The 25405-nt window shown below is 38.4% G+C and overlaps 1 protein-coding gene across 4 annotated transcripts in view; it reads left to right on the top strand.

Moving 5' to 3' along the window:
* Window positions 1-25405, top strand: part of PPM1B (protein phosphatase, Mg2+/Mn2+ dependent 1B) — a 60874-nt gene that overhangs the window by 29836 nt on the left and 5633 nt on the right. For 2 of the 4 annotated variants that reach the window (XM_059841178.1, XM_059841179.1), the window contains exons 3-6: window positions 9322-10185; window positions 11811-11928; window positions 18015-18126; window positions 21346-21403. In XM_059841178.1, coding sequence (XP_059697161.1) covers window positions 9340-10185; window positions 11811-11928; window positions 18015-18126; window positions 21346-21403 — 1134 coding nt within the window. In that variant the 5' untranslated portion in view covers window positions 9322-9339. The remainder of the gene's footprint in view (window positions 1-9321; window positions 10186-11810; window positions 11929-18014; window positions 18127-21345; window positions 21404-25405) is intronic. The other 2 variants (XM_059841180.1, XM_059841181.1) reach the window with 1 other exon arrangement.

Consider the following 25405-nt stretch of genomic DNA (forward strand, 5'->3'; position numbering starts at 1 on the left):
CCCTCCCCAGTGGAGATGGGAAAGAGAATCATAAAAATCAGCAAATTTGTGGTTGAGACACAGGCTTTTTAATGGGACAGGGAAGGAAGAAAAAGAATTAAAATATGCAAAACAAGTGATTCACAATGCAGTTGCTTACCACTTGCCAAGCAATGTGAGCAGTAGCCCCTGGCCAGCTTTCTCCCCAGTTTATACATTGAGCATGATGTCATAGATTTTGGAGTGTCTCTGGCCCGTTTGGGCCAGCTGTCCTGGCTGTGTCTCCTCCCAACTGCTTGTGCCACTCCGGCCTTCTCCATTGGCAGGATATAAGAAGCAAGAAAGTCCTCAGCTTAGTAAACACTACATAACACAGTAATATTTTTAATAGTTGCTATCAGCTTTATTCTCATACTGTATCCAAACCACAACTCTATACCAGCTATGAGGAAGACAATTAATTAACTCTGTCCCACCTGAAAGCAGGGCTATATCCATTTGCATCATACCAGGTCCCACACTTTCCAGTACACCCAAGTAATCACTGTCACCTTTCCTGATTTTGATATGTACACAGAGATACCACTCCCATACTATGTGGGCCATCCCTTCAAAATGTTTGAGTTTTAGTCCATGACTTTTGGCTTCATCTGTTGTAGTAGTCCTTCAGGGCAGGAGAGAATGTGTGTAGTGTTGGATTGTTCTATGCTGAAGCCAGCACTAGTTCCATCACTGCTGTGCATGTCTGGTTCTGTCATCAAAATTCCATTCTTCATTAGGCTGGGTAATGCTATTACAATACCCTTGATATGGCATTCAACAACTGTGGAAGTGATGACCTGCAATATTTTATAGCAAACAGCATAATACAGTTCAAATCATTCGCTGTTCTTACCCAGAATCAAATCCCCTTGAGGTATACATCAGACTTTCCCATCCTTCTGTGTTACCCACCAAGTGTACCCAGTTCCTTGAGCAAATGCAATCCTGTGGATGATTGCTTGGTCTCCTGTTCAGGTTCTTTACCTTTTTTATTCTACAGCAAAAACAGTTTTCAGAAGACTTTGAACTACTTTTCTCTATCTCAAAACTTCTGTTATTGTATTGCCTCACACAATATTGCCATCAAAGTGTTCTAGAGCTTTGCTTTGTTTCAGTACTGTTAATATCAGTCCATGGCTAATAGTAGGACTGTGTTTCTACCCCTGGAATTCCACGTGTCCTGGATGGGCCTGCACTCTATTGCCAGTGGCTTGAGAGAACTGCACTAGCAGTATCAATTGTGGCATACTGCTTGGCAGCCTCTGACTCAGTTCAAACTGAAATTCCAGCAGGTCTGGCACAGCTGGACTCAGAAGTGGCATGGCTTTGTTCAGACCATGACAGTGTACTGTTAGTGTGCACTGGCCATAGGGGATTGTTAGAGGGTGACTGGTTCTTGCTGATCGCTCCTTGGCTCCCCATATGGCAAATCAGCTTATGGGTGATGTCAGGGTATCTTGGTTGGTGTGATTCCATGGCCAGTGCACCGTTGTGATGGCACCTGTTGTTCTTGGACCACACCAGAAGTGTCCTCCAGGAGATGGGGTGAGGTATACAGCTGTTTTGTTTCTACTGTCTCCAAGGCAGCTGTAGCCAAAGCCCAGCAGTACTTTTTTGAGTCCTTGGAAGCACACCTTCGGGAGGCAGTCCAGGCAAAGGATGCACTGGAGTCTCAGGGCCAGTCACAATGGAGTGCTTTTGCCACTCATTTCCTGTCAGGCTCACTTTTGCCTCCAACAGAGTTAGCTGTTGGGATTGCCCTGCCATTCCAGAAACAGAGATGGTGCCTGCCCCTGTTCAGCAGTGTTTGCTGGAGCCTTTGACTCCTATGCCTCTTCTGTGCAAAGTCATCCAATCCACACAGTCCACTAAATGCAGCTGTTTCTTTTCTCCACCTGGCTGGAGGCAGGGCCCCTCTAGTCCTGGCTGTAGAATTCAGTTCTGGGCCCCTCAGTTTGGGAAGGACGTTGAGATGCTTGAGCGTGTCCAGAGGAGGGCAACAGGTCTGGTGAGGGCCTTGGAACACAAGCCCTGTGAGTAACAGCTGAGGGAGCTGGGCTTGTTTAACCTGGAGAAAAGGAGACTCAGAGCTGACCTTATCACTCCCTACAACTTCCTGAAAGGTGGTTGTAGCCAGGTGGGGGTTGGTCTCTTTCACCAGGCAGCAACTCAGAATGAGAAGACACAACCTTAAGCTGCACCAAGTAAAATATAGATTGGATATAAGGAAAAAGTTTTTCACAGAAAGGATGATTAAGTACTGGAATGGTCTGCCTGGGAAGGTGGTAGGGTCACCATCCCTGGATGTGTTTAAAAAAAGACTGGATGTGGCACTTGGTGCCGTGGTCTAGTTGAGGTGTTAGGGTCTGGGGTAGACTTGATGATCTGTAAAGTCTCTTCCAACCTAGTGATTCGGTGTGCACTATTTATTCACTTCTTGTAAATGTGAATCAGAGTCCCTTGAAGATCAGGAGTAAGAGTAGCCCCTCTACCCTGTCTGGAGAACTGCCCGCTAGAGACTGGAGCGGCAATGTGCTGCAGTAACCCTCTCTTGTGATTTTCCTTGCTGTTTCCCTACTCATGCCTCTAAGGTCAAGGTAGATTTTTCCATCCCACTTCCTCATGTCCTCTCTGTGGTCACACAGGGTGGCCTGTGCTGTTTATGCTTACTTCTAATAGTTGGGACACTGGTCCATACTGGTGGGGAATAGGATGCATAAGCCCTCCTTGTCCACAGCCAAGATACGGGCCTGTAGTGAGGAAGAGGCATTTTGTTTGAATAGGGGAGTTGGCCAATTTGTCCACCATTTGTCCCTCTCAATTTTTTCAGGACATTACTGCCAATGAGTTGGTGTATGACAGTGGTGCATCCCATCCCACCACATGGGTTGTGTACACTTGTCTTCATCTGGATCTTTGGATAACTGCTTGTTGTTATCATCCACATCACCATAAATCTCCTCCAGTGTGGCTAACTGCCTCAGATACTGGATGCCTCTATCCATGACAGTCCACTTGCCTGGGTGGCATAACATGTTCCTTGAAGGAGTAGCTTTCCTTCATACCTGGAGTCACTTCCATAGGCTGAGGGCTTGTGCTCCTTTTCCAGTTCCTTGGTTAATGCCCACCTCTGTAGAATGGGATACCAGCTGTTTGACTTCTCTGTCTTCTAATTCCAGGTTACTGGGCCTGTTTATTCCAGCATTGGAGCAACCAGGTGATGCCCTTGCCTGGATGATGACTGGAATTTTTTTGCATATGTCACAGCTCACTCAAGGATAGGGATCAGATGATTAACTGTTTATTTTTTTTTGTTCTGCCTCTTCCCCCACCTCTTCTCATTATAGCTCTGCCACTTCATCCTTCACTAAATGACTTCACCTCTGCATATCTCTCTCCTTATGTATAGCAGGGGCTGATACAGGCATGAATTGGTGCTTTGGTTCAACCACAGTGCCTGTCACTGGGATTGGAGTAACCCCTGTGCCCATCATTTTCCCATCACATCCAGAGGCCTTTTTTTTCCACTCAAGGGTACTGTACAGTCCTGAGCATGGCTCAGTAGGCCTGGGCCAGGCTGCAGCACATTGCCGTGGGTTTTGCCTCTCTGGAATTTCCAGAGTGGCAGCGTAGTTTCTCCAAAAATTTAACTAGTCTTTCCAGATTTTGCACTTGTTCAGGGCTGAAGATCCAAAGCAGTGGAGGTGCCTACTGTCCTAGGCACTTCCCAAACTATCTCCCGTACCCTTCCACTTATCACTATCTAGCCTCAGGGCAGATCCCTGTGGGTGGAATTCTGGAATAATTGTTGATCCTAAAACAAGACCTTGAACACATTCAGAAGACACAGCAGTAGGAATGCTGGTTTGAACATCCCAAGGATATTAAAAATTCCCAAGTGCTGTTTTAGTTGGCCAAGGAGGAGAAAGATATCAGTATCCCTCATGGATTTGGTCTCTGAGTAGAGGTAAAAGTTGTAGTTATTAGTAGTTTCCTATAGATGGCTCCCAAAGTATGGAGATGTGGGCAGTGCTGAGTACAAATACCAGATCAGTTTCACGAGCAGCAGTTCTGTCATATTATGAGACAGTGTTACAGAGTACAACAACATAACCTTAGCCCCCTTCCTGTAGGTGACAAATACATAATATATTGCTCAGAGGTCAATATATACAAATAAATTATTTAATAATGCAACTTTATGAACAGGGACACTACACCAACTTGGGGAACAAATATATCACCACTGTGACCAGTGACTAATATAATGAGTATTTATAAGAAATTTCTTCTGATATGTTCTAGTCAGATTTGTCATTATCTCAACCTGTCATGTCCTGTAATGGGCAGCAAAAATGTCTCTCATGGTTTAACCCTATCCAGCAACTGTGTGCCATACAGCTGCTCCCTCACTACACTGACCCAGTCAGGTGGAGGAATCAGAAGAATAAAAGTGAGAAAACTTGTGGGTTGTGATAAAGACAGTTTAAAGGGACAGAAAAGGAAGAAAATCATAATAACGGAAGAATTAAAAACAAATGAGACGCAATGCAGTTGCTCATCATGACCAGTGCCCAGCCAGCTCCCAAGTGATAGCCCTGGCCAGCTTTCCTCCCAGTTTATATATTAAGCATGATGTCATGTAGTATGGAATATCCCTTTGGCTAGTTTGGGCCAGCTGTCCTGGCCGTGTCCCTCACGACTTCTTGTGCCACTCTCACCTCCTGGCAGGGTATGAGAGCTGTCAAATCCTTGACTTAGTATAGCTAACAGTACTTAGCAACAGCTAAAAACCGCAGTGAGTTATCAACATTACTCTCATACTGTATCCAAACCACAACTCTGAACCAGCTACTAGGGAGACAATTAACTCTGTCCCATCTCAAGTCAGGACAGCTCTGGCCTTTATGACAGTCATTAAGTAAATATTTCTGCCTGTTAAATATTAATCTGAATTGAGAGGAGCATGCTTTTCACTTAAAGTAGCTGCCTATTTCCTCTTTATAATATAGTACAAAAGAATGAATATCTCTATCTAGAACTATTTGTCAGTTTTTAAGTAGATCTTTGGAGAAAATCCACAGTTGGGGTTGTTTGTCTTTGAAATGCAAACAGAAGCTTGTGCACAGCTAATTTTAATGCTCTTTCCTATATGGCTGATCTAATACTGGAGAGTCTTCACTGCATAGCTGGGGCAGAAAGGATATTAATCATGAATTTTTCTTGCATGCCAGAGGACATGACTTTTGCCTTCACTTCTCTATACCTCAAAAGGCGAGATGTTTTTGGTTTCCTGAGTCGGAATTGTTGCCTGTGTTGCCTGTATATGAGATAAAGACCTCAGGTAGGATTTCACTCTGGTCAAAAACATTAGAAAAAATATAGGTTGTTGGAACTTCAGAGAAATAAGCTTTGGGTTAGATTTTTGCTCTGGGATGTCAGATTTTTTTGGAGACTTGTTGCCCTGAACTCTTTTGGAAATGACTCAGCTATTGATATAAGACTAGAGATTAACAATGTGCACTAGAAGGATAGTTGGAGTCTCTGCTTTGGTACTGTATTGCTCAGATTCAACTTCTTCATTGTCAGAGAGGGGCAAAGGCCAGTAATTTCTTCCTATAAAGTAATTTCTCCTCTGTCAAGGTATTCCAAAAGCCTTTGAGCCTTGGTGATTATTGATCCTGTCAGGCAGTAGATTTAAAAAATAAAAAATACTATTATTGTTTTCTTTTTTTTCCAACCTTTTCCAGGGTTGGAAAGACTTCCAGGGTTGGTCTGAGTAATAGATGTTGTTTTAAAGAATGGTCTGTGGAGCATGGGCAAGAACTAAGGCTTTCTCCATTTTCAAGAAAATTTTGGGAATTACAATAGAAATTTGGGAAATACAATACAATTAATAATTTTATGTGGGGTAAATATTTTCACCGCAAGGAAATTATTGTTTTCTCAAATTAATCTGTTATTCAATTAAATTTCATACAAGAATGAGATCTTTGGAAAAGAAATCTCAAGACTGAAGGGTAGTGAACTTCTGAGTTTATGCTGATTAAAGCCATGAGTGAATTACTGGTTTGCAGGTGGATGCTTCAACTCTTCTTCTGCTCACTGTGTTTTATCTTGAGACTAAACCTTTCTCTACAGAGATGTTTGGGGCTTAATGCCTTAACTCCCTCAAGAAATGTTGAGATGGTTTGACTAAGGAAGTACAATGAAATCTTAGTTAAAAACTTGAACAGTGGAAGGATGTACATGCTTAAAATATGTGATAGGAGTGAGTGTTCAGGCCTCAGCAGTAGCTAGATCCTGGTAGGCTGGACCAGTGTTCTGATGGTAACCACAGGAGGTATAATCCAGTGCCCAGAATAAAGTCACCTTGTCCCTCTATACAGCCCAGCCAATGACTGTTGAGGAATGAGCTTTGCCAAAGAGACCCCTGGGGTGGGTCCTGGTGGAGAACCAGGACAAATGTGTTGAACATTAGAGAGCAGTGTGTCTGAAGGGGGGAAAGTTTGACATCTATCTGAAAAGGTGTATCCAGCATTTTGGGAGAAGTGGTGGTTCTCTATTTGGAGCTCATGAGGCTGCATCAGGAATGTAGTGTGGACTGCTCACCTTGCAGTACAAGAAAGGCACAGACATGGAGAAGCACACTGTTACTGAGGGGCCAGAGCCTGTGATGTGTGAGGAGGGGGAGACAGGAGTTTCTTCAATGTGGAGGAGGAAGGGCCAAGCTGCCATCCAGCACTGTCATGGGAGGGACAGAGAAGGTAACGCTGTGTTCCTCCAGATGTGTGGTGAAAGCCTGTGAGGCAAAGGACACAAGTTGATTCTCAGACTTAGTGGCAGCAAGTCAGTCTCTGCATCCTTTATTTGCAGTGGGATATTTAGAATATTAAGATCATAGTCTTGAGTAGTGTGGTTTTTTTATTTTCTGGTTTATTTTAATTTGTAAAAAAGTGAACCTGCTTATGAAGCAAGTAAAACTAAGGTGTGACACATGCTTTTGGTGTTTTTTTTTTTTTTAATCGGGTTTTGGTTTTTTTAATTGTGTTTTGTTTTATGGATATAAAACACAACACAATACTGAGCTCACAGGCCTTTGCAATTACATAGGTTTTGATCTTTTTCCTCACTCAGTCTCACATTGTCTTCCACATTTTTGATTTTAAGAATGTAATGACATACTTAACACAATTAAAGGAATTTCATAGAAAGTGTGAAGTATTGGAGAGTATCTGGCATTTTGGCAGCATTTCAGTCCTGTATGACAGTTTTATGGGTAAGAATGTTTTGTGTGCTTTTAAAATAGTTTTATATTGTGTGTAATTTGTGAATAAGTGGTTGTGAGATACAAGAATCCTTTCACAAGTCTCTTTTACTGTTGTTAGTTGCACTATTAAACTATGTGGAACTTGTTCAGCTCTTAACTGAGAACATTGCTTGCTGAGAACTCTGTTTTGTTATGGTATGTTGCACTGTCTTCCTTACCCTCTGACACAGATTGATTTGTTTTCAAAGCAAAATCAGATGTTTTGAGAGAAGGGGTTGTGCAAAGTTTTAACTAGGTGTTGCAGTGATGGATACACTTTGTGTGTCCTTTCCATGGATTCAGTGTTTAAAAAACTGCTGAGCAAGCTGTTGGGATCTTCAACACAGAATGGCAGAGAGGTAGTGTGAAGTTTGGTTTATCTGTGTGTAGTCTGCTGTATACTTGTTTAGGTGAGGGGAATGGCGGGAGTAAGGATTAATTATTCTCTTCTTGGCCTGGCAACAAATTCTTAAACTAGAATTAGATTATCATGACACTGTAGATTCTGTAGGTGGGTACTACTGTGTCAGAGACAAGTGATTGCTCAGGATCAGTCATGACAGAGTTCTTGCCAATTCTTTTTAGATGAAATTAGCTGTAATTTTCACCTTTAAGGATTTTATAGGGTGTTGACTTCTAGCATGGGCTGAAGTTGTGATATGTGAGTTTCTGAGATTTGTGGATTAAAGAATGTATTCTCTTCCGACTTTGTAAAGGGCAAGGTAATTTTTCAGGTCTGTGTAGGACACTTGAGTCTGGTACAGGAGAGGAAATCAGAAGTCTTCTAAAACTTCAATGTAGATTATTCACATTTTACCTGTGAGCTTGCATTCTGGAGATAGTCTCCAAATACTGAAGAACTTCTAACTTTCTGCAGGTTATTTACTTCCCTTAACTCATATCTCTCGTAATTGAATAAATTTTGTCGTTTATAAAATTTGCGAGTAGAAGTTTATTGGAATAATTTCTGAATTTAAAATCCCATGTAAGCACATGAAAGTCCTTCAGGGATGGCTGAGAGTTGAGGTTGTTCAGCCTGGAGAAGGCTGGGGAGATCTTATAAAGGCCTTTAAGTACCTAAAGATAGCATGCAAGAAGGGTGGAGAGGGACTGTTGGCCAAGTACAGTGATAGGACAAGGGAAAGGGCTTCAAACAGTAAGAGGGTAGGTTTGGATTTGAGAGAAGAAATAAATCCTTTACTGTGAGGGTGAGACATTGGAAGATGTTGCCCAGAGAAGCTGTGGATGCCCCATCCCCAGAAGTGTTCAGGGCCAGGTTGGAGGGAGCTTTGTGCAGTCTGGTCTAGTGGAAGGTGCCCCTGCCCATGGCGAGAGGGGTTGGAACAAGATGATCTTTAAAGTTTTTTCCAGTCCAAACCATTCTATGATTCTGTAGTAAGTATTGAAATGTTGTTTGTTGTTAATTTGTTAAAAGATTCCTGTGAAGTTTTCTTGTATTTAAGTGGGAATTACTGCCTTGGTTCCTTTGGCAGATGATCACTTTTGCCGTGCCTTACAAGAATACAGAAGTAGCATAGTAGATGCACAGCTAGTGAGACCAGTCCGTTCTGATTTATGAACATGAATTGATTTTTTTAAGCCACAGTAAAACTGGAAAGAAAGTAGGAGTGATATAGTTGTTGTTTTTTCATCATAAATTTTGTCTCTGCAGAGGATGACAAAATCAGCAGGGCTGCAAAGGTATGTGAACTACTCTGCCCTCATATAGAGATAGTTTAATTTTTATGAAGTAGCTCTTCAAAAAAGACAGCACCTCAACAAAAAAATACTAAAAAATGAGTACAGAGGTTTGTAAATTCACACTTCATTCGTGTCATTACTGATTTTTTTTTTTCCTCCAGTATAGTTGTTGACTTTTGCATGCATGCATGCTTTATCACTTTTTATGAAGAAGAAACACAGGAAGCAGACAACAAAGCTCATGTGGAATGGTGGTTTTATAAATAAGACTTGTTCTCTCTGTTTTCCAGATTCAATATTGCATAAACATGGGTGCATTTTTGGATAAACCAAAAACTGAAAAACATAATGCTCATGGTGCAGGGAATGGCTTGCGTTACGGCCTCAGCAGTATGCAGGGATGGAGAGTGGAAATGGAAGATGCTCACACAGCTGTTGTAGGTATTCCCCATGGCTTAGAGGACTGGTCCTTTTTTGCTGTCTACGATGGTCACGCAGGATCTCGTGTTGCAAATTACTGCTCCACGCACTTACTAGAACACATCACTAACAATGAAGACTTTAGGGCGACAGAAAAACCTGGATCTGCTCTTGAACCTTCAGTGGAAAATGTCAAGAGTGGAATCAGAACTGGCTTTTTGAAAATTGATGAGTATATGCGCAATTTCGCAGACCTTAGAAACGGCATGGACAGAAGTGGCTCAACAGCAGTGGGAGTTATGATTTCACCTGAGCATGTATACTTTATCAACTGTGGTGATTCACGTGCTGTTCTCTATAGGAATGGACAAGTCTGTTTTTCAACACAGGATCACAAACCTTGCAACCCGAGGGAGAAAGAGCGAATCCAGAATGCAGGCGGCAGTGTAATGATTCAGCGTGTTAATGGTTCATTGGCAGTTTCTCGAGCTCTGGGGGACTATGACTACAAATGTGTTGATGGTAAAGGCCCTACAGAACAACTTGTTTCTCCAGAGCCTGAGGTGTGTGAAATTTTAAGGGCAGAAGAAGATGAGTTTATCATCCTGGCTTGTGATGGCATCTGGGATGTAATGAGCAATGAAGAGCTCTGTGAATATGTAAAGTCTAGACTTGAAGTATCAGATGACCTGGAAACAGTGTGCAATTGGGTAGTGGACACTTGTTTACATAAGGTATGTAAGTGTTTTCTCCAAACAGCTGTCTAAAATTATCTTCTGGTTAGATGGATACAGTGTTAACAGCTGTTCCTAGCCTTCTGTTCCCCTTCTTCAACTTCTTTTCCTCAAAGTTCTGTACCCATTTGACTGTATAGAAGAATATACAGCCTCACCCTATGTGCTTAGAAAGGCGATAGCAATTGCCAAAATAAAGGCTGGTTTTTTTCCCCAGGTAATGCTTGCATATAGTTCTAGCTCTAAAAGTTGATTCTAAATACAAAATTTGTAAAATTAATCTATTCTGAGCAAGATACTTTGTGGGTTTTTTGTTCTTTGAAGATGGGTAGTGTTTGTATCCTTTGCATAAAACCAGTGTTGGCACCATCTCCTTCTTCACGGTGTTGTCTGTCACCTGTGCCCTCAGCTCATTGTAGCTTAGATGAAGTAACACCACCTTTGCATCTGAGCTTGCTTCCACTCTTCAAATTTAGTTTGTTTGGAGCAATTACTGGTTGGTCTACATATGTTAAATAGGTACTCCATTGCCAACATTCCGTGAAAAGTGCAACTCCTGCTAGTACAAACAGAGTTCCTTTGTTAGGCCACAGACTAAACATGCAATTTTGAGGAATATACTGAAATTCACAATTGTAACTCTAAAGGATAAGTTGTGTGTTTTTTCCAGAAATAGGGTTGTATTCCAGCATATACCATACATGAATGATTGGTTTAAATGCCGTTTAAATTGGTTTAAATTGCTTTTCTGACCAAGAACTCAACTAGCCTTGTTAAAGGATGGTCACTCTCAGATTCTTTTAGTAAAACTGAGTGCTCTCCACATGCCACTGATGGCACTCAGTATTCTACACAAAAAAAAGTGAAGATTTGATTTTGAGACCAGTGGCTTAAATTATGATTCTGCTGGATCCCCTTGTAAGAGACTTAGAATTGTGTTTTTAAATTTGGCTGTGAAATACAATTTTGAAAATTAAATATGAGCAGGAAAATGGTATCAGTGTGATAGTAAAGAACTGGCATTAAAATTAGTATCTAAAAAAGCCATCGGGTGGCATTTCTGAGCAAATAATAGTCTGTGAGGCCAGCTTGGCCATATGAAACATTTATGTTTTATACTTACCTCAAGGTGCTGTGTGACACAGGTGCATTCTAATAAACAGACTTGTAATGCATGTAATGGCTTAGATGAATACCCTGCAACTAAAAATTAGTTGCTTGAGCTAAGCTATTCTAATAGTATAGGAGAGTATTCTGCATTTCATTTTGCAGCAGGAGTTGTTTTACAATTTGGCTTAAGGTAACATTACACAAGTATTTAATTTCAGACCTGTTTTATTAATACTATTTTTAAATGGTTGACATGTGGATAAGTCCATTAATTATTTAGACTTCAATACTAAGAATAAACCGTCAAAATCAGTCAAATTAATTCTAGTGAGAGGTGTAGTTGGGACGCTGAGAAGTTCTTATTGATGAAAATACAGGATTTTTCAGGGTTTCTTTTTTTTTTTTTCCAGGTTTGTCTGTAGCACTGTATTTGCAAAAAGTACAAATGTGATTAGAGTAGAAAGATGAAGAATTAGACTAAAGATACTAACTTCTCTTTCTTTTTTGTCACATAGGGGAGTCGTGATAACATGAGTATTGTATTAGTTTGTTTTTCAAATGCTCCTAAGGTCTCAGAGGAGGCAGTGAAAAAAGATGCCGAGTTGGATAAGTACTTGGAATCACGGGTTGAAGGTAAGAAATCTGCTTAGCTCACTAGATAGTGAACAAATCACAGTTTGATTGTGATAGTGAGCATAGTAGTGTCATAACTATCTTGAGCATGGAAACAAAAGCTATGAAAGACAATATGCCACTTTTATGTTAGGTTAAATTCAGGCCTGGTTATAACTTTGATCTTTTGTATGTCAGGAAGAATGTTTTAGGCCATGTGCTTATTTTATCCTGATATTCTGCAAACATTTTCTTAATGTGAACTCTTAAGTTTTTAGTGCTGTCTTCATAGGCTAAAATGCAACTACTGACCTTGAAGAGTGTGATCTTGCTATTGTCCTGCTTATGAAATATTAAAAGGAATGTACTGTTTGTACTATTTCTTCCCTTTTTCTGTGCAAGTTTTTGACAGAAAGAAAAAGCTGTACTTGGTTTTTGTGTCCATGTCCCAGTAATCCAGATCGTTGGTGTAGCTACCCTAAATAGTAATATATATTTATGACAGTCCTGATTTTTTAAGTTTTTCTAAGCCTTCTGATGTTTACATTCCTGTAACGAATTTTCTCACATACTTTATGTAAATAACTTATTGGTTTGCATTCTTTTATAGCAGAGGAGAAGTTTGATAGACTGTTGGTTTATCCAGTGTCATTGGAGAGTGGTATTTTCACCCTCCAATCCACTGTCACTTTTAGAAATCTATAAATGTTAGAGTCAGAAAACAAAAAGTCCCTTTTTACCTTGGAAAGAGCAGCAAGTCTGCATTGTGTTGTTTCGTGTCCTCTAGTGACATTCAGGTACGAGTTATCTCTGGGCACACACCTGTTGTGTGCGGTGTCTTTTCCTCTTGTTTAAATGGGATCTAAATTGAACTGGGTTGTATATTTGTAATTTCTGTTGAGATTAGAGAGCCCTAATGGTCACTTCAAATGCTAACTCCAGGCCTGTTTCTTGGAATTTGGCTTACATCCCAGGTTTCCTAGATGACACTAGTTAAGATAAATACCTGTTATCTTCTGTGTCAGAGTAGACTACATGAGCTGTTAATAGGCTCTGGGAGAGAGCCAGGAGCATTTGCCTTCACTGGCAGCAGTCAGGTGTGCACAGTGGTTACAGGTTAGTATTCCCAGCTTCTTGGTGGCTGCTCTCTGTTAGCAAATAGGTGAAAAATATATGGAACTGCAGTGAATTTTATTGCTTTTTAAGATTAATAGAAAAGCTGTCAAATAACTTGTGATCAGAGTGTCTGGATTAACTAATCTATTAACTGATTATTTTTAGCTTTGTTATCACATTTAGCTAAATAGTACATATACCAAAAAAAATTAGTTGAAAGTTTGTAGTCCAAACTGATGTGGAGTCATTTCAAATATAACTCAAAATGATTGTTTAGCTTAAGTGCTTCAGAGAAATTAATTGCTTCAAAGCTTGAACTTCTGTTGCTTCAGCTCTTGATTTTTTTTTTTCCCCTGCTTGAATTCCCTGTGTCATTTTGTGTTTTGCTAATTGGACAGAGTTCAAGGCCTTTAAAAGGCAAGTATTTAGCAAGAAATGACAGCATATTTGAGAAATTCTGACAAGGAGTGGAGAAAGTAAATGAGACAAACTTCAGAAGAACTTGAAATATCTATCTGATTTTTAACAAATTTTTTACATTCATACATTCTATGAAATTGTAGTTTTGATACAGTCTCCTTAATTAAAAGGAAAAAAAAAAGTTGTGGGGCTGCAGTTTACCTTACACACATGCCTTGAATATTATTAGTTCAGAAAGGATAAAGGCCTTAGCAAAATATTTCAAACCACTAAGCAGCATGAGGAAAATTGTTTAGAAATATGTTGGAATTTTTAAAAACAGTATCTGATTTAAAGGTTTAAGTAGTGAGCAGGAATCTATCATCTCAAGTGTTGGAGTTGGTAAAAATTTTGGAAGGTGAAGGTTTTTTTTGGTTAAGACAATTGCCTTTTGGTTTCATCTTTTAACTTTGTGTAGAAAACAGTGCATAAAGGAGTTGTGCCTGAAAGGTTTAAACTTTCTGCCGCTCTAAAAACATAAAGCTGATATGTTGTGACACTGTTAATATGGATTTGTTTAAAATGCCTTTAGAGGCTGACTGTTCCTTTCAAAAAGCAAATAATGGTGTTGGAACACAAATTATCAATAACAACATTTAAAAAAAATTATTAATGAGGTAGTAGCTCACAAGTTATATGCAGTTGGCTGATAGCCAGTAACAATTATATTTATACCCGTAGTAAAAACATTCTGAAAAATATAAGGTTGTCTTGGAACTACCAAGCTGCAAAGATAGATGTCAAAAATGTAAACTATTAGTTCTCTTGGATATCCTCCACTTTTACTAAGTGACTAATATAAGTCAGGGCAACATTAGAACTTAGTATAAAGTCCTCTGGGACTTTCTGAAGCAATTTTAGTTTGATCACTGGTGTTTGTTCTTAATGAATACACACTGTTCTGTTTCTGTTCTCTTGTGGGCCTTAAATTTCAAGCTGACTCTACAAACCCATCCAACCTTTTAGGCAACAGAGTTTTTTCACTACTATACTTGGGCATTTTAAGCTCTGGATCAGGGAGAATAGTGTTTAAGGCATGCTTTTATTGGATTTAAAAAAGTAAAAAAAAAATAATAATTGAAAAGCAGTTTAATACTTGCATGTGTAGCATTTGTGCTCTGTACATTCATAAGTGGAATCCTGAAATTTTGTATATTTGTATAATGAGTTAATAGTTCCCCAAGATCTTTCCAGAGTTCTTAAAAGAGAATTATTGTCTTAATACCTAGAGGTACTTTTTTATTTTAACGGATTGATTCAAAATAAACTCAGCAAGTCATTGTTTATAGAGATTTCCAGTGAAGAAATATGTACCCATGCTCTGTTGCTAGTTGGGGTTTTGAGGTTGACGGAATGTGAATAACTGCTTTCCAGAGCTGCCACTTGTAGAGTATACTGAAATACTTAATGAGGTTTAGCTTGTGCCTGAGTCATTTATGACTCTGAGCACAGCCCTGCTTCTCATTTGAGTCATTTAATTGATCCATCTCCAAAGACTGGTTTGGGTTGGAAGGGGCCTTAAAGATCATCTAGTTCCACTGCCACTGCCATGGATGGGGCACCTTCCACAGGTGTTTTGGGCAGTAGTTAGGTTATACTAGGTCACTTTTTTCTTACTTCCCCTTGCAAATACTGTCTGCTCTCTTTTTCAGAGATCTAAAGTTTGGTCCCAGAGAGTGAAAACTATAGAAGTTCAGTACAGTTCTCTAATATGTTTCAAATTTGAAAGGGTGTAACAGAATTGCAGTTAATAACAGGCAAACCACAGAACTCCACAAAACCCAAAAAACCACTAACCCCAGAATCATAAGTGATCACATGATCTGTGTAGGCTTAAAGAGTCTTGCTGATATACTCAGTTAATCCCCTAAGTTGGATGATGCATTTTACATATGTGGAATATATATAAAACTCATTGTCATAATCTGATAGCTGGGCATGAAAGGAGGAGCTGGAACATGGAGAACTTGTAATGCTGTCTGGCTGGGGACCTGCGTTATATGAAATAAAAGTAAAATGTTACCTGAATCTTCAAAATGCCTACCCATGAGTGATGTGTTGGGCTTTTAGTGAAAAGTGTTTCAGAGATAAAGTAGTAGCTTTGACATGGACTTTCATGAATATACATATATAATAATATCAGGAATTATTCTTTAAGTGTCTGAATTATATTAGCAGTGCAAATCTAACTGTAGCATTATTCTTAACATCACAGAGATTAAGCTGAAAACTTTGTAAATGCCCACAAATCTGTTTCTAAAAAAGTTTGGTTTCCTTCTCTGGTGGCCTTTGTCAAGCGCATCCACAGTGTGTATCTGCTAACTGATCTCTAATGACAGTGGGTCATGCGTGCTCCTTTGCTTTATTCTCATTTTTCTGTCAGAAAGCTTTTTTTTTTTTAAGAGAGGAAACAAGTTCTAGATAAAATTACCCACTCTAATACCAGGAAAATAAAAAGATAATGATTAGTTCATCCAGAATTCTTGGTTTGCCACCTTCTAGAAATGGAGAGAAGATGCTTATGGTTCAGTTCAGCACTCCCTGAGAAGTTATACAGTACAAATGTATATGTTTCTAGTACCAAGAAACATACAGCAATCTTTAGCTGTGATTGCTTTAATTCCTTCTTAAGAAGATCTAAAGCCCTTATGCTTGCAATAAATATTTTGAAATTTCTTGCATTTGTAAACTTTTTCTTACTGCTATTTCTTGCTACTTGTCTACTTTTCCTGTGTATAGAACCAGATGTGCTTTTGGTATAAGAAGTATAATTTCATAAGAAATTGTTCCTGTCAAATTTATCTCAGCAAAATTATATTATAGCAGTACAATTACTTCTAACTAAGTAGAACTGAACAAAAGGATGCAATTTATAAGAGGAGTTGTGGCTAATTTGTGTGAGCATGTGTGGAAGAAGTGATCAAAATCCTAAGATTTAGGCATACTTACTCAGCTATCGCTTCCTTTGCTTGCCGTGATTTATCCTTAATGGATGGATGGATGATAATACACATCCAAGTTTCGTTGAACAGTCTTTTACTTTAATCACTTCTAGTAGTAGTGCACGTATCTGATTCTTTGCAAAGATTGTATGGTGCTGGCTTAAAATTGGGACTTAGAAGCGTAATTTGTTACAAGGTAATGTAATTATCCTACAAGTGATTGCTTTGAGGGGTTACAGATGTGCCCCATACAAAGTGGGTGAGTACCTTGCCAAGCACTTTGTTCATCTTGGTAGTCATAACAGAAGCCTGAGTGGCACTTGCTTCTTGGATAAGTGATAGACATCAAGAAGGATTTAAATACTAGGAAACTTGGGATGAAGGGTTTGAGGTAGGTAGGTGGTGTGCTTTTCTGCTAACTTAAGAAACTCATAACTTGCAGGCTCCAAGTCAGTCACCCAGAATATAATCAATTGTAAGAAAATTAAATTATTTGTTTCTTATGTTTGGAGAGTAGCCAAGATGCAGAATGACTGAAGTTTTTTTTAGGATGATACTTGAGAGGGTTCATTCTTAATTCTTCTTAAAGAGAATTTTATCTAGAACAATATCTACAGGAATTAGCACTCCATTCCTTAATTTAGTTGATTTTCAGAAAAAAAATTCTCTTTCAAAAATAGAAGACTCGTGCATGCAACTCTAAACCTTTTAATGCCATGGTTGAATGAGTAGAGGCTGTTGACTGGAAGCTGGTAGCATTACACCTGTGTGAGTGTATACACAGATATTATACCTTCATCTTAATAGCAACCCTGATGAAAGAGAATATGTGAACATTTACTTCAGTTCAGGCAGTTCTTTTCCAAACTAGAAGAACTTAGAGGCTGAAAGCACTGGGCTTGACTTGAGTTGTATGTCAGCTTTGAAAATGGAGTATAATTTTAAATTATTATTAAAATAAGTATTTTTAATTATTCCTCATCAGTTCCATATTCTGTTTTGGCCACTTGAGTGCTAATATTACCTCTCCATTATGTATCCTCGTGATTGCTTGGTGGTCCAAGTGTTTGTGCACTGGAGATTCAGTGCACAGTGAATATATAATAATATCAGGAATTATTCTTTAAGTGTCTGAATTATATTAGCAATGCAAATCTAACTGTAGCATTATATCTTCACCTTTGAAGATACAAGATGTTACTGACAAGGAGACATGCCAGAATCCTGGGAAGCATTGGCTTTATGGCATATAACATGTTGCACTGCAAGGGGAACCTAACTGAAACAGACTGCCAGCTGCTGTCTTTTTCAGAGAGAACAGGCTGCTATCTCCAGGGTATTTCATTCAGTTCACAGTCTGCTTCTAAATTTCTCTTAGAGAGTAAGGCTTCATGCATACTGGAATGACAGACTATGAATTTAAGCTCTGTTCTATCCTGCAAATATTGTTAACCTAAAATGCAAACCGTGTTTTCCTGTTTACATGTAACTTTTTCATAATGCCTCTGTTAAAAAGTGATAATGTCTTATATTTCAGTGTCTTAGCCAATGGGTGGTATTAATTCAGGATTTCTTGTGTTTTCAAATTAGAAATTATGGAAAAAGCAGGTGAAGAAGGAATGCCTGATCTTGCTCATGTTATTCGTATTTTAACTGCAGAGAATATCCCTAATTTACCACCAGGAGGTGGTTTAGCTGGCAAGTGAGTACAGTACTAGAATTTCTTGAACTGTTACATTCACTGACACTCATTCATTTACTGTTTTAAAGTTTTCTTGTTGTAATAGCTATACTCAAATCAAGTTTTTTATGTTTGTACTTAGTTTACCTTTTGCAGTATATAGACATTTGTGTCATTGTTCCCATTCCAGAATGGTAAAGAGCAAACACCTAATCATATTCTACATAACATATTAATTTATACATAACATATTAATTTATTATTTCCATGTGGCCATTAAAAAATATAGTCTTGGCTTTTTACTGCTTTACTACATTTGTTAAGAGCTATCAAACATATCAAAATGAATATCAAAAAAGCCAGGAGATGAGTTTTCCTGATGTCATGTTTTCCCAACCACTTAATGTCCATTATAAGCTTGAAACAGTACTTATTTGCTCAGCAAACATTCTCATGAGAAAATTTTTTTTATTTGTTTAGTCTGAAACTGAATGGTAGATAACTAAGAATATTGAAATAGAATATGCATCTTAAAACTTAACAGGAATAAACCTTCAGAAATTACATTGGCTTTCTGGGGAGCCCAATGGTAATGTTCTAAGAACCTATAACTTAAAGATTTTAATGAAAAGAATTCAGGATCGCATAAACAATTGTTAATCTGGAATTCCCCAGACAGTAGGACTGATTATTGTTCCCTTCCATAGAGCATGTTTTTTCTGGAATACTCGTATCTAACAGAATATGAAGTCCTGTCCTGTGAGCATTTGTGTATGTGTACATCTATTTTCATTGCATGTACTTGTTAATGAGCACTGTTTGCCATGATGATATCTCTCTGGCCTTGGAAGTATCTGTATATTCTGGACCTTTTTCTCCACTTGTATGCATTCCAGGCATTCAGGGAAGTTTTAGTGTGCCTGTTCTTCTTGGTGCCTCCCAACTACTGTGTTTTGTTGTTTTGCTCATTAATAACTACATCATGTACTGCTGCACTATTCTGGACCCCTGACATATAAATTCTGTTTTAATTTGTTGTGAATCAAGTTGCATTTTTCATGGACTTGGTTCAGAATTTGCATTTTGGTGCCTTTCTCTTCATCTTGGCTTTTAAAGTCCCCTGACTTCAGGGATGTACCTGCAGTTTCTTTCAAGAGAATGTTATTAAGTAACTTCATGTTATTAAGTATTAAGTAACTTGTTCTTGGTCTCTGAACTTGGGACAAAGACAGGCAGTGACATATGTAAGTTCATTTTACTTGCAGGTAATTAATGGAAGTATCGGAAAAAAATACTACAACCCAAATCAATGTACTGTGTAACTTAAAACTTTTGTCCTAACAAGAGGATATTATTTTTCTTGAGGTCCTTATCCTGTGATGTTACCAAGTCACAAAGAAGTTACACTTTGTCCTTGTGTTTGAACTCCAAGACCTTGCTCAAACAGGTGGCAAAAAGATCTTGTCTGTGGCTGTAATCCATGGTTTTAGCACCAGTTAAAGTTGCTCCCAATTTTTAGTATGTCTGAGCTGGAGAATTGCAATTCACTGTTACTCTGACTAGAGTATGTTTGCAAACCTTAGGAACCCCTTAAGTGGCTCCATTTCTATTGACACTGTGTAATTCCTTCCTTCAAGCTTCACTTATGTGGCAGCCCCTGCTGGCCCCCTCTTTGAGACATGAGACGTATGGGTCAGCTGACGGTGCTGTTTCATCCTAGAAAATCTTACTCTCCAAAACTGCTTTCTGGCTTGACTCCAGTCCCCTTGTGATTTCAAATGCTGCCTCAAGAATGGAGGTTTGTTGCTGAAGTAAACAAAAGTCCTGAGCTACTCTGGCACCTGGACCTTAGTAGTTCCACTCAAAATCTTGCTCCTGAGTTTTCCCATCAAAGAAGAGCACAGAGAAATACACTGTTGAAAGAAAGAAAAGTGAATTAAAAAGATTGGATAATTCCCAAGTAGCTTATTTTCATGTCTTTTTAAATCCACTGCAGTGGCTGCCTCCTGCTTCTGTAGCAGGCTTGCTTGGACTGTCCAGGCATTTTCTGTTACATTGGAGGTGCCTTTGCTTTACATAGTACAGACATTTAGAGGAATGGCATAATTCTGACTATCACTAAATGTGGCACTAAGTGGAGAGAACCCTTTCCTGTAGCATTGGCAAAAAGATTTAGTTTCTTTTCTCTAGGAAGATCTTCCATCATTTCCAGTGGATCCCATACTGCCTCAAATATGGAGCCTTACCAGATTTCTTAATATGTTCAGAAGGAGCCTCATCAAACTTGTAGCATCCTCAGTATTCTGGGGCAGAAAGTTGTGTTGCACTGAGAGTCATGTGTATTTGAGACATTTGCTGCTGTTTTGACATCTGATGCCTTTATGTTCTTTAGAAGAGTCAACAGCTGGTGCCCCTCATTCTGTAAGACACAATTTTTAGAGATCTTGGTCATTTCCAGACTAAAAAGTCTTAGTCTGCCTAGCAGTTCTTTTTTGTTGAAGCTGTCAGTAACTTTGATCATATTTATTATAACTGTCTGAATGTTTGCCAGTTTTAACTTTTAATTTGAAATGTGAGTACATAACCTTTTTTGCATCAGAAGTCCATTTATATGATTGGTTTTATTTTTTATGAAGTACTTTTTATGAAGTACTTATTTTGACTGCCTGTGAAGGTGTGGCCTTAAATGGCGCTGCTACAAAAAAAAGTCTAGCTAGTGGCTTTGGTGTTTTAGTTTCTACAGTGTGAATAGACAATAGAAAACACATCTCAGGGATTATATACTCTGCATATCACACTTCAAAACTTTGTAGATGGGTCGTAACCTGCATATATGTAATAAAGGTGGGGAAAAACTGAACTGTCTTGAAGTTCCACATCCAGAAATAAGGAAAGAAAACTAGCAAACTTGAAGAATTTATTCATAACAAGCAAAATATAGATTTAAATGTTACTCTTGACAAAATCTGAGTATGCAGCTCTAAAAAGAGGTGGATCATGGAGAGGGTAAGGTAAGAAAATGGTTTTGTTTTGCTCTGTCTTTACAAATCTTAGCCAGTTGCTAGATCCCCAGATTCTTATTGAAAGTGAGTAAAGACACGGAGTGGGTTTCATCTTTTTAGAAGGGAGATTAAAAGAAAAATACCTTAAGCACTTCAAAATGCATACTCTGATCAAACTTTTCTCAATGTTTTGAAATCCTTTGTTTTGCTTAATTTTTTTAAAAATTTCTCTTTTTAGGCGTAATATTATTGAAAATGTGTATACTAGGCTGAATCCACACAGAGACAATGAGGGGGTAAGTTCCCATTTTGCTTGATCTTTATTAATGTGAACATCAAAGTTGTCATGCATTAAACAAAAGTGTTTGTCACTGGGACTAAAACAAGGTACATATTGTAACATACCTCTATTTTTTACCATGCTTTGGATGCATTTGATGTAGAAGTTCTTCCTCTAAAAGACAGAAAACTGACACCCAATTCTGAAAGATTTTTTCAACATCTAAATGACTACCACTTTCTCAGTCAAACCTGTGAGGCAACAGTGCAGGGTTTTTCTAAGCTATGGTTTATAATTGTAAAAAATTAGTAGTCAGCAAATCCATTGCCTAACTAGCCGTTCTCTCTACTGTCCAGAAATGTAGTACAAGAGGGGCAAACACACTTCCTGTTGTCTTCTGTAAAGAAGGCCTAGGTACACTGAATATAAAAGACTACAAAACTAATATTGACTATTTTCATAGCATTTACACTGTCTTTTCATGTCCCATCTCTACTGGTCTAAGAAAAAGTAATTTTAGATTACTTCAGTTATGAGTTCTAAAATGGCTTACATTCTTCTTACCATTTCCTACGAAGCTGAATTTTAAATAATATGTTGGAATCTGGTTTATTGTACCTCTAAACCTGATTATTAGGTAGCTCTTAATATTAGTGTAAGTAATACCTGGTGTTTCTATCAATTGTGGTTAAATTTGTTTAAAAACTGTGGAAAACTGAAGAACTGATGAATAACATCAGTACTGATACACGTTGTCATTTCCTGTGCAGTTTACATGAACTGTTTTGTGGAAGTACCATTCCTATTCTAGTCAATCCTTAGTAATATTTTTTTCTTCTGAGAAGGCTACAAGGCTCTCAGTCAGGTAGTTATTACAGTGAATGGTGTTGCACTTGAAATACCTTGAAATTATCAATTGCACACCTTGAGATAGTAAATATGCAGTCTCACAATTGTTACTGTGTCTTTCCCATTGTCCTCTTTTCTTACCTGTCTAGATTTGGTTTATTATCTTCAGTCAGAAAGCTTGTGTGGGTGGAAGGGGCCACTATTCTGTTAGGGTACAAATGGAGAAGAAATCTTTTAACTTGTTAATTTTTTAGGATTTGTTCCTTTGTCTAGTTTGAAAGTCATAGGATGTACTTTTTTCATTTCACTTCCAAGAAATTGTGCAACAGTACTCCAAACCAAGATACGCAAAATTTTCCTCTTTTCAGCTTCTTTAGTCCTTCAGGAAACTATGCACTTCTGTCAGCCTGCTACTACTTTTTGTATTTAGCCAGAACTTCCCCTGCTTTTTGGGGAAGAGTTTCTGGTAGATGTAGCTTCTTTAAAAATTAAATAAAAAATAAAACAGCATAGGTTTTACAAATTAATTTGTATTTTGAGAAAAAGTCCTGAATGTTTGTCTAATGGTTACATTTTAGAAATGTTATATGCCATAGTTGCATTTATGATACACCTGGTTTCAGTCTAGATTTACTTTCAAATAGCTGTGCAAGTTTGCTGTAAGTCCTAATATGTAGTACAGCATCTGTTTGTCTATTGGCTCCTTTCCGGAAATGTTTGTGCATCATCCATTTTAATTTAATAAAATGAGATAGCTAACCTAAATATGCATTTTGCTCATAAGAGAATATATCATTAACAGCTTTGACCTTTCTTGCCATTAAAATCCCCAAGTAGCTGGTTTAGCTTTTAATTTGGTCTCTTTAAAAAGAGATTTGAGCAATAGACTGCAGTCTGCTTCCTAAATTTTTCTTACGTTGATATAGAAGTGCAAATCTCAGATATGTGTTTTAAATAGAGTGGTTTAAATTCTAGTTTGAGCTTGTGATAGCATGTCATTTGCCACCTTTGTTCTTTTCACCCTAAGTGGTACTGGCCCAGAGCAGTTTGAGAGGATAAACTCCCCCTTGGTGAAGGATACAATTCCTGTTTGCATCTCCCCAGCAAGTTATCTTAATGTCCTTGAAGTGGATGAATTTGGTGTGCCTCATCTGAGACAATGAAAACATGACTTCCTTGCTGGTCTTACTCAGTTTCAGGTGTATGTGTGGTGATCTTGTAGCCTTCTGAATACTGTAGTGTCCAGAGATGTAAAGGGAAGGAAGCTGTTCAGTTATTCAACATCAGACTCTTCAGAATGTCTACTCACAGTGATAATGTTGCTACACATCTCACATTTAAGCAGGAAGCAAAGGCAGGAAGGAAACATTCGGTATATCCCAATGATGACATTGCCAGGTGAGATTGAAATCTGGCCAGTGATGCCCCTGTTTAAACTAATATGAGGCAAGAGCAGATGTTCATATGAAAAATTAGGTGCTAGAGACATGGATGCTGAGTCTGCAGAGCACAAAGGCACACTTGCACCTGAGCATCCTTCCCTGTGTGTGGTTAGCAGTGCACCCTTGTCTGCTGAGAGTGGGTGTTGTGCAGAACACTTCAGTTCCTGACTGGAAGCTCTGCCTGTGGCAGTCATCTTCTGACTTATGGTTGTATATAAGACTAGAGCAATTTCAGTCATGGCAACATAGTAATGTTGTTAGTTGCTAAAATATTAATGCAAATGACTAAAAAAAAGCTCTCCAAACCACACAAACAACAACCCAAACAGTCAGATGAACTTTTGCAATTGAGAATGTGGCTTCCTTCTAAAGACTATACATTTTAGTGTCTAACAATTTTAAAATAGTTACTGTGAGTTCATGTGAACTGGATCATAATAGCTTTGCAAGTTTGTTCTTAGTATATAATTAAAACATTGTTTTTATCTGTTTCTAGGTTAGCTTTGTTTTACTCAACACTGTAGATGTTTCAGGTAGTGTTGCACTTGGATTTTGTTTTTTGGTTATCCAAACTAGTGATAGTAGATTTTTATTCTTCACACATGTGTTTTCTGAGGAACCTTAACATAGAGCCTAAGTAAGGAGATGTCATGCAAAGCAAGAGTCTGAGAAAGAAAAGAATCCTTACTTACAGCAGTATCCAGAGATCATTAGTCTGGCTTGAGGGTGTAGCACTCCTAAGTTTTTTCTGCTAGGAATCTCAGCAGATTACAAGTATTTTATAAATCCAGGGCTAGAGAGAGCCCTGCACTGTGATCGCAATGAACAGCTTTACCATTGTTTGAGCAGAGACTTCTGCTATAAATGTGGTGCCTTGTGCCTTTACAAATATGAGTGAAAGCACAGAAATCTATTATGTATTGGGGCCTGATGCTTTCAGATCTTTAAAGGGAATTTAAAAGAATGTTTTCATAGCTAAATAATTGTTAGCACTGCGATGTTACAGTACCACTAAAGAGTTGTTCTAAAGTACTCCTCTTGCTCTCTGCTAAAGTACTACTGTTTCTCTGTGACTCTGCTCTGACCATTTTAATTTTTTGGTGTGTTCCTAAGACTAGGAGACTACTATCCAATTAGACTACTTCACTGTATGTATATATCCTTAAACACAAGAAAGATTGTTAAAATTGCAGTGGCTGTATTAATAGTTTCAGTGGCATTTGCTTAAAGCTGCCTTTGAGCATCTTAGTTGAACTCAATCATATTTCTCTCTTGTTTTTGCTAATAATACACTCTGGCAGTTGGCTGAACCCAATCATGTGCCATTAAGGGCTGCTACACATAAAAAAATGTAAATGGACACAACTCTTATATCATCCTCACAACATTACAAATCCAGTCTTTTAATGCATAGCAGCCCTTTTCATACACATAATTTAATAGCACAAAACTTGTGTAAAAATTGTGAATACTCATGTTGAATATAGCTAGCACAAATTTATTCCTGACTTTATGGTCAGTAGCAGTTCGGTTGAATTGAAATGTGAAGGAAGGCAAATGCTACCTTGCACAATAACCATAGTTTTCAGGGACCTGTTCCAACCACACATCATTAGAGAGAAATCTCTGTCTACATAGCGTATAGTATATAAAAGCGGCAATTTCTGTCCTACTGTCTGTGCGGTTTCTTGTCTGTTAGCACTGAGGGACACAAGGGAAGCACGAAA

The sequence above is a fragment of the Haemorhous mexicanus genome, chromosome 3 (assembly GCF_027477595.1).
Source record: "Haemorhous mexicanus isolate bHaeMex1 chromosome 3, bHaeMex1.pri, whole genome shotgun sequence".
Classification (NCBI taxonomy): Eukaryota; Metazoa; Chordata; class Aves; order Passeriformes; family Fringillidae; genus Haemorhous; species Haemorhous mexicanus.